Source organism: Elephantulus edwardii, unplaced genomic scaffold, assembly GCF_000299155.1.
Source record: "Elephantulus edwardii isolate Elephantulus edwardi_28Jun2011 unplaced genomic scaffold, EleEdw1.0 scaffold00093, whole genome shotgun sequence".
NCBI lineage: Eukaryota > Metazoa > Chordata > Mammalia > Macroscelidea > Macroscelididae > Elephantulus > Elephantulus edwardii.
Genome location: NW_006399843.1, coordinates 10,403,776 through 10,414,158, shown reverse-complemented (window position 1 = coordinate 10,414,158; position 10,383 = coordinate 10,403,776). Strand labels below are relative to the sequence as shown.

Here is a 10,383-nt window from a genome sequence, read left to right as displayed (position 1 = left end):
ATTAAAATTATTAAAATAAAATAAAAAGTGGGGGGGGGGGAGAATAGTAAGGGACTAGGGTTTGCCTGGAAGGATCCCTGGGGACCTTCAGTTATTAAGTATATAACTGCTTACTGAATCATTTACCCTAGGTTAAGTAATTTGCAGCTATTACATGGCAGATATAGGACTGAAGTCCCAGTCAGTATCTACTAATAGTAACGCTCTAGGACAGAGTTTCTAGAATCAGTGGCTCTGTCAGAGAAAGATGGGACAGTCTATTTTTGTAAAGATGTGCAGACTTGAAAACCCCATAGAGTAGATCTGCTCTGTTCTATAGGGCTGTTCTGAGTTGGAATAGATGTGAGTGAGATGGGCTTGGCTTGGTTTCTAGTTTCCCATGTTCAGGTCCTTCCTTTCCTTCATGTGATTAAGATTTATTGCATAAATAAAAATTGAGAGAAAAAATTGAAACTGAGATAAAGTGGTATTTTGAGGCAATACAAATACTTTCAGTGTTTCATGAAGAAAAATCCGTAAGTTTATATTTAATAGATTTTTTCAAAATCCTTAGTCCTTTGTTCTGTTTTAAAATGTATGTGCAAAAAATTTGTTATCTGCTGTTGCATATCTAGGAATGCTGAACGGGCAGAATAGACAGATGCATTTTCTGCAGCAGCAGAGTATGTAGAGCACAGGGAGGTCTTTGCATTCTTATGTAGTGGGTTAAGGCTTGGCTGCTAACCCAGAAAGGTCAGCAAGCTGAACTCACCAATCACTCCATGGGAAAAAGATGGACAGGCTGTTCCCATAATATGTGTAACCCTGAAAATCTGAGAGAGCGGTGTCTGTGAGTCAGTGATGCAGTGTTGAGTCAGGGACAGTATATATAAGCTTTTGGCTCTGGAGAACCAGATTACTTGGGCTTTAGTACTGCATCTTCCACGTACCAGCTGTATATTATTTAATCTTGCCTAAATTATTCAGTCTCTCTGTTCATGCTCCTTTATTTGTAAAACAGTAATAATAATGGTTTTATTAAATTTTAATGAACTGATACTTGCAAACTAAGGATAATGCCTCAAAACTTGTAGCAAATAGTGGCACTGCCTTTGGACTAGCAGCACACCACCCATGTCTACTCCAGATCTCCCTAAGAATCATGTCCAGGACACAGCAAGCAAACTGTGTATGGGAAATGCTGCCGCTGCCACTGCCACCTTGGCTGCCAACATTATCACCATCATGGCTGGTGTATATACACTTGCGAAGATGTGGAAAACCTCCTGATGTTTTCTGTGGAATTATACTAAAACGTGCTTATGATAGAAGCTTATTGTTTTCATGAGAAGCCCTCTTTACCATGATCTACACTGAAATGTGAATTGATTCAGACTGTTACCAATTCAGTGGGATAATAATATTTTTTATTATAATTTAAATAATGTGTTTACTTGTTGAGCACCTTAAGAAATGGCAGAAGATCTAGAACACTTTGAATCACTTCTTTTGGAACCTAACTTGCTAAGAATTAATTTCCTGTCTTTTTTAAAAGAGTAGATTCTATTTTATCATTGACATTTTATAAACAAAATATCAACAGCTTGTATTTTAGGGAAGGTAATATTTTAAAATGGATTTAATTTCCTTTGTAAATGGCTTTTAATAATACATCTGAGTAAAATTTCTTCCTCTGTCATCAGGTTGCTATCAAGATCATAGACAAGACTCAGCTGGATGAAGAGAATCTAAAGAAGATTTTCCGGGAAGTTCAAATTATGAAGCTGCTTTGCCACCCCCATATCATCAGGCTCTACCAGGTAAGAGCACTACAAAGAACTCAGAACATTCTGTCAGTTGTATTTTTGGCTACCTGGGAAGAAAGGTGAGTGGGTAATATCTATCACTTTTTTTGGCCTCTGTTCAGCGTATTGTTTTTCTCTCTGATTTGGGTTCTCTTACACAATATTTGGTATTTCTGTATTTTCCCTAGTTACTTACTGCTAGATGGCTCTGAAACTTAGTCTTGAAAGTAGAGTAACTAAAGTGAATGAAACACATGATGAAGTAAAAGCCCTGCACGGAAGACTTCCAAGGGTAGCTCCAGAAGACAAAGTGTAAAGTATTAAAATGAAATGTGCAAAGTCCTAGAATTAGAATACCAAAAGGAAAATACCTCAGCACTTTTCAAAACTGAAAAGAATTCAAGAAAAAGAAGTTCCTGTTGCACTATTGAAGAATTCTCTGGTCAAAATAATGAATGACACTGGAAGCACCAGAAGAGGATGAGAAATCTATGGCCAACTGTTTTTTGGCAAGTGTGCCTAGTTTGTTTGTGATAGAAGAGTCCATTCAATAAACAATACTGGGAAAATTGATTTCCACACTTAGAAAATGACAACAGGATCTACTCCTTGTATCATAAACAAAAACTCAAAATTAAAGACCTAAATTTGCACATAAACCTATGAAATTCTTAGAATAAACAGAGACAAGGCTTTTAGCAATGGATTATCTAATATAATAACAAAAACACAAGCAATAAAAGAAAAAATAAGTGTTAGGAGTTCATAACATTAAAAAAGTTTTATTCAGCAAAAAGTTTTGTCAGAGAAGTGAAAACACAAATTCCCGAGTAGGAAACTATTTTCAGAAACCTTACATTTGACAAGAATCTAATAACTTAAATATGTGCATAAAACTTCAACAACTTAACAAAAAAATCCAGTAATAAAATGCTCGAAGGACATTGCCCCTAAAAGACATTGAGACCATCACTAAACATGGAGAGATGCCCAGTGTAGAGAGATGTTAATCTAGACTGCAGTGAGTGCTACAGTGAGGGGAGCATTTCACTGCTACTAGGAGGTTCAGATTTTTTTAAAACCAAACAAACAAACAAAAAATAGCAAATGCTGTTAAAGAGGAGGGGAAATTTAAACCATTGCTAGTTGGAATGCAAAATGGAATATCTGTTGTGGAAAATAGTATGACAATGCCTCAAAAAACTAGAATGGAATTATCATATGACCCAGAAATTCCACTTCTAAGTTATATACTCAGAAGACTTGAAAGATTCAAAAAGAAGCTTTATACATCGATATTCATACAATATTGGCAGTGTTTACAATATCTAAAAGGTGGAACCAACCTAAATGCCCATCACTAGATAAAGAGATAAAATGTAACACATATCTACAGTGGAGCTTTGGTGACCTCGTGATAAAAAGCTATATTACACTCCTGGAGGCACTCAGTTTGAATCCACCAGCTGCTCCATCAGAGAAGGATGGACATTCTTCTCCTGTGTGATTAATGCCTCTGAAAACCCACTGGAGGGTCAGCTATAGTTCAGTTCCTACTCAATGATAAACAACAACAACAATATACAGTGGAATACCGCTCAACCAGTGGGCGAAATTAAGTGCTACAACATGAATGGAGTGTGAAGACATTATGTTGAGTAGAAAAAACCCACAACTATTAATGAGCCCATCATAAAAGGACAAATACTGTATAATTTCATATGAAATACCAAAAATAGATAAATGAATGGAGGCCAAAGTTGATTAGCTGTTACCAGGAATATTCAGAAATAGTGAGTTTCTACTTAGGGAAATGAGAAATTTGGCAACATTTATAAGTGATTGTTCCACAGTGTGATTAATGTAACGGACATCACTAATTTGTACACCTGGAATATGGTAAGTTTTCAAATTTTGTGTTATTCCTTAAAAAATAGTGTTCATAATTGAAAGAAAAGAAAACAAGAAATACACAGTCCCTTTATCAAAAAGGATTGGTTGATATTCATTCATTACAGGGCCTAGCATTTAAACAAGAACTGAAAACATAGGAAGTCCAAGCTACACTGAAGGCACTGGTGAAAAACAAATATTCAGGAATTGGTAGAATGCCAAGTGAGATGGCTAAGCAAATGTACACAATGCTGGATGGACATGATCATTCATCTGTGCCAAAAAATTTGGAAGACAGCCATCTGGCCAGCTGACAGGAAGACATCCATACGTGTGTCAATTGCAGAGAAAGATGATCCAACAGATTGTAGAAATTATTGAATGATATCTTTAGTAAAACACACAAGAAAAAGCTGCCTGAAGAAATTAAAAATTAATTGTAACAGTACATTAACAGAACTACGAGACATTCAAACTGGATTCAGAAACAAGAAATAGCATTTCTTGTGTCAGATCCTTGGCTGAAGCAGTAATACCTGAAAGAGGAATACTTGTGTTTTATTGACTGTGCAAAGACATTTGAGTGCTTTTGGTTTGGATCATAAGAAATGATAGGTAACCTTTTGAGTGATGGATATTTCAGAACACTTCATTGTTATCCACAATTAATATGCATAGGAATGAAGTTAGGACATCAACAGGTGGTATTGCTTAGGACAAATTTGTTGCAAAAGACCTTCTAAAAGTGTTTAAAATCAAAGATACCACTTTGAAGACTACAGTATGCCTAAAAATCACCACAATATTTTCAGTCATCACATATGCATGCAAATATTGGACAAGAAGTAAGGAAAACAGTAAAGGAATTGAATCATTTGAATATAGTTTTGATGAATATTGAGCATACCACAGAGTGCCAGAAAAATTAACAGATTTGTCTTGAAGTACAGCTAGAGTGATCCTTAGGCGTGAAGATGGTGTTCTTTGGACGTGTTATCTGGATGGACCAGTGCCTGGAGAAGGATATGCTTAATAGAGAGTCAGTGAAAAGGAGGAAGACTCTCAAGGAGATGGATTGGCATAGTAACTGCAGCAATGAGCTCAGACAGCAAAGGCCGTGAGGGCTGGTGAGGGCTTACTGGCAATGAACTTTCCAGTTATCGTTGTGGCCGCGGTGAGTTGAACTCACCTCTATGGCACCTACCAGGAATGGCATGCACTCATGAGATCTGCCTTCACCAGCTAGACCTTGTGAAATTGTTCTTTAACAATTGAACCTCCTTCTTACAGATTTACAGTAAGAAATTATTCAGAAGATGATGAGAATTTCATGTAGGTCAGAATCCTGAAACAGGATGAGAAACCAAGAGGAACAGATAGCATTGAGGGATGAAAGCTAGAGATTAACATAACATTTAAAATATTAATTTCTTTGACTACACTGTAAATGATGAAGAAAAAAATATAACCTTATGTATGACTTCTTGAATCAATCAAAGCTTATCTCTTATTCTAGTATGAGCCTGGGTTTAGTTTGCTAAGGTAGCATTTGATTATTTTAATAGTCAAGGGACTATTATGTAATGAGAGAGAGCTCTGTTCTAGATTCCTTACCTGTCCAAGAAATAAGTATTTATTTTATGCTTTTGTTAAAATTATTATCTAGGGCCTAATGTAAAAAAGCAGTAAATGTGGTGGCTGGAATTTCACATGGGAGAGTGGACCTTGCCTTAGAAGACTGGTCAAGGGATATTTTAGGAGAGGTGGAGCTTTGCAGTGCTTCTCAAATTGCAATGTGTTGGAATCCATGAGCTCAGCCTCTGGATAGGGCCAGCCTTACTGATTGCTTTCCTGCCCAAACAGCCGTCACCTCATTCTGAAAGGGTGTGGGGGGGGATCCACTCAGTTCATTTGCTGCTCATATTGTGGTTGTTAGGTGCCTTTGAGTTGCTATGACTCTTAGCAACCCTGTGAGCTTAAAACCTTGCCATCCTCACAGTGTCCACCATGGCCAATTCCCTTGCTGTACTTAGTCTGCAGTGAAGGGTTACTGGCCCAGGTATGAGATCATGTATAATAATGCAGAAAGCAGCACATTTGGGATACAATGGACAAACCCTGATTGTCTTAATTTTTGTGGAAGGAAAGCACAGCATGGCACTAGTGTGTATGGTTAAGATGATCACAGCTTGAGAGCCTTTCTGAAGCATCAGGTGCTCACACAAATGAAATTAGCCAGGTCAACAGGTACAGACCTGTTGAAATTTATCAGGCTAAATTGTGTTGAGCCACACCTACTGTCTGCCCCAGGAGCAAACTGGTGAGTTTCCTGCTGTTGCCTCACTTATATCTGCAAAGTCACAGGTGTCTAATCTCAGCTTCCTTCCTTTCCTAATCAGCCGAGTAAACTACTTGACCTCACTTAAAAAAAATTAAAAAAAAAAATCTTCAAATAATTGTAGAGTTTAGGCTGATCTTGCTTAAGAGATTAGCCTGTAAAAATTTTGGTGGCCTAGTGGTAAGCAGTTGCACTGCAATCCCAAAGGCACCTCATTTGAATCCTCCAGCTTCTCTGTGGGAGGATGAGCAGTCTCTCCTGTGCAGTTTACTGCTTCTGAAAACCTGCTGGAGTCGTCAGCTATGAGTTGCTTCTAACACAATAGTACACAACAGCAGCAGTAACTTTGTAACTGAATCTGTACGTTTACCTGTCTCATCCAAGATTTCACCGACCCATCCGAATTTCCATACTTTCAGCTCTGGCTTTGAACTGGCGATCTCTTTTGAGCTCAGTGGTTTCTAGTAAATTGATACTGTGAATGGAATAATCTTAACTGCCAAGGTGAAGAAGAGCTGTTAGATTTTCTTCGTATGTTAGTATGAACATGGTTTCCAGATCATTTACTGGACTCAGGTTTATAGAGTAATCACGGTTAGGTAACAGTATAGGAAAAAACCAGTTTATACACACTTTAATAAATACATATTTGCATCAGTAAAAAGTCTAGGAGAGGTACAAAGAGAGGTGCAATATGATGCCTTTTTTATCCTCTGTAAACACACACACACACACACACACACACACACACAGAGAATACTAACACTTTGTTGTACTTGGGTGCCATACAGTCATCCACAACTCATAGTGGCCCTATGAACAACAGATCTAAGTCTTACCCTATCCTGTGCCATCCTCACAATCTATAATATGCTTGAACTCATTATTACAGTCATTGTGTCAGTCTGCCTTGGTGAGTACTAATTAAATCACGTAGAGTTCAAAAGAAATGCGTAGAACACAGGAGTATTACCACTAGCACACAGAGAGCTTTAAAAGAAATGAACCAGCCCCAAATAACAACAGTAGATTGAAAAACGAAATTAATGTGGACTTGTACAAAGGAAAACTATGAAGATATTTTTAAAGAGAATAGCTCTATTATAATACCTAATATTGTTATAATATTTATGTATAAGGTTGTCAGAGAGTGAGAAACAAATACATGTAACTATTTCTAGTGAAAATTAGGAATGTATAGTCTATTATGAGAACTACTAGACACGTGGCTATTGAATACTTGATATGTGGCTAAGAGTAATAACGGAAGAATTTTAAATTTTATTTTAAAATGAAATTTATATTTTTTATAATTGGTGAAATTATTGTATTTTGGATACATTGGAGTAAATAAAATAGATTATTAGAATTAATTTCACCTTTCTCTTTTCACTTTTTTAAGTGGCAAAATTAAGACAAAAATTACATAAACAGTTTATATCTTATTTCAGTCGAGCAGTCCCAGTTCTGTATTATCAGAAAGATAATACAATAAACTATAAATGGTGCTACTTCTTCAAAGTCACTAGAAGGTTAGGAAAACAGAGAGCTTTAAACTTTTATTTATCAGCATTCAGATTTTTTAAATGTTTGTGATGACTATATATTAACATTTAAAAATGAAAATACAAGAAGATTGACAGTCTACTACAACTAATTTTTGTAAAAAAAAAGTAACATAGGAACCAAAGCCCCCTATCGGTAAGTTTTTGCAAGAAAACCCACACCCAGTAAAACCCTAAAATATAAGCCAAAATAAAAATTGAATGAGTTATATTTTTGGTATTTGAAATTATTTTTTATTATAAATAATAGGAATATTTTAATTTTTATTCTTAAGTGATTTCTACTCTTTTATCTTATTGCTGTTTTGTCTGTCTGAGGCTCTTTAGAGAACATTTTTGAGCATCAGGTAATTGATGCTGAATGTGAACTTTGCATTTTGGTTCTTGGCCACTTCTTGTATCGTGGAGTGTAAGAGACTTTATGAAACAGGAAAATAATACAATCTCTCTCAAATATTTTATACTTTAAAAAACTTGGAGGAATACCTTTTGCCCACCTTTCTCCATAATAGTATTTATATCTGCCCCTCTCAAAGTGTTTAAAATCTCCTTTAAACTGTATAAAGAGCTCCAGTGGTTAAGTACACAGTGTTTAAACTCTCACCTGCTGACTGCAAGATTGACAGTTGAAATTCTTAGCCACTCCGTAGAAGAAAGATGTGACAATCTGCTCACATAAAGATTACTGTTTTGGAAGCCCTTTGGGACATTTCTACTCTGTCCTTTAGAGTCTCTGTGAATCAGAATCAACTTGACTGCAACAGAATTAAGCAGTGTTGGTAAATAATACTGGAAGTGATGAAAGAAAAGTCATTGCTTTTTCTTTGTATGGTATTAGTGTGCCATTTATGTCACAGCCTGTCACTTTCCTACTTTTGCACCAGGTTATGGAGACAGATCGGATGATTTATCTGGTGACAGAATATGCTAGTGGAGGGGAAATATTTGGTAAGTACATTTATTGCATTCTAGACAACCATTGTACAAAGCATGGTAAACTTAAAAATAGCTCATCAGTACTTTTGGCACTTGGGCAGCTGTTGTTTGATGCTGTCCTTCAGTTTTGTCAGTTTTTTCAAGAGTGTAATTTAATTTTTTTCCTTTTGATGCACCTAAGGAAATTTCTTCCTCTCCTCTATTTCCTAAGTGAAAATGTTTTGTTTCTTTCACTCAGGTAGTGAAAGTTGCCATTAAGACTCTTGCCAAACAAACATCCCTATGAGCATACTACTGAAGGTCCTTCCTATGGCCATATTTTAGCCAGGATGTTAAGTGTAACAAATATGTGCGCCCCTGTTATGTCAGAAAGAGCTACTCGGAGAAAAAAGCTCTCACATTGATGCCTTCCTTAAACGTTGTTTAAATAGAACAGAGAACTATGTTCCTGACAATGTGTTCTTGGTTCCCTCTTGATAATTCTTGTCATTTGTTTTAAGGTCTTAAGTAGCCATTCTTTTCTCTCATGCATAGCTTTAGCCACAGTGTCAGAAGGAAGCAGGAGAATTTGCCACTAGATGGTGAAAACTGGCATTTTTGGGGAGAGATATACTAATTACAGAGAAAGATTTTTTTTTCTTATACTACTTAGGTTTAGTTTAATTGGGGGGATGTTCTGGCTTAAATATTGATAAGAATTTTTCTAAAAATGTATTTTGTAAGTGGATTATTAACCACTTTTAAAGTATAATATTTTTATAAATCACTGGTCAGTTGCAACTGCCTTATTTTCTTGTGGTATTATTTTTTTTATTTAAAGTTTCCTCAGCAACTTTATGCTTCTTATGTCTAATCAAATGGTGATAGAATTAAAATTATAATTGAAATATTGTAGTCAGGAGGATACCATTTTAGAGAAATGGTGCCGGTAAAATAGCTGGATAGTGACATTGTTATTCTAGTATTGTTGTTGTGTGCCGTCGAATCACCTGCAACTCATAATGACCCTATGTACAACAGTCCTAAACCCTGTTCTATCCTGTGCCAATTGTATTGTCTCTGACACACCTACCCCCATTACTCCATTCACTAAATCAATCCATCTCATCAAGGGTTTTCCTCTCCTGTGCTGCCCCTCCACTCTTTCAAGCATGATGTCTCTCTCCAAGGACTAGCCCCTCCTTGCAACATGTCCAAAGTATGTCAGACGACGCTTCAGAATCCTTGCCTCCAAGGAACAGCCTGGTTTAACCCTCTCCTGGACGAACCTGTTTATTCTCTTAGCAGTCCATGCTATATTCAATACTCTTCTCCAACACCACAGCTCAAAGGCACCAACTCTCCTATCATCCCTAGTCATTGTCCAGCTTTCTTATGCATAGCAAGGCCTGTATCAGGTGAACCTTAGTCTCCAGACTGACATCGTTGCTCTTCAGGGCTTTGGAGAGGTCTCTAACTGCAGACTTTCTCATCACAATACATCTTTTAATTTCTTGGCTGCTGGTACCAAGATTGTTGATTGTGGAGCCAAGAAAGGTAAAGCTGTGAACAGTCTCACTCTCTTCACCATCTATCATGCCAGTCAGCCCAGTGGTGAGAATCTTTGTTTTCTTGTATATGTGATATTTTTATACTATTTACCCTCAAGATGCTGACTCTATAAAGACACTGGTTTCCCCATCTCTGAGCTTTTATTTTAATGGATGAGATAGTCATTAAAATAAACATATTATTTTGGGAGAAAAAAAATCAAACAAGGAAAAAAATCCATTGCTGTTAATTCTGACTTGTGGTGACTCCGTATGTTACAGAATTGTACTATATGGGATTTCAAGGTTGTAACCTTTTAAAAGCATATTGCCAGCTA

General features: G+C 36.5%; 1 protein-coding gene across 1 annotated transcript in view; it reads left to right on the top strand.

The window, feature by feature from the left end:
• Positions 1 to 10,383, top strand: part of SIK3 (SIK family kinase 3) — a 322,634-nt gene that overhangs the window by 167,579 nt on the left and 144,672 nt on the right. Inside the window, exons 2-3 of the mRNA XM_006890808.1 lie at positions 1,683 to 1,799; positions 8,465 to 8,528. Coding sequence (XP_006890870.1) covers positions 1,758 to 1,799; positions 8,465 to 8,528 — 106 coding nt within the window. The 5' untranslated portion in view covers positions 1,683 to 1,757. The remainder of the gene's footprint in view (positions 1 to 1,682; positions 1,800 to 8,464; positions 8,529 to 10,383) is intronic.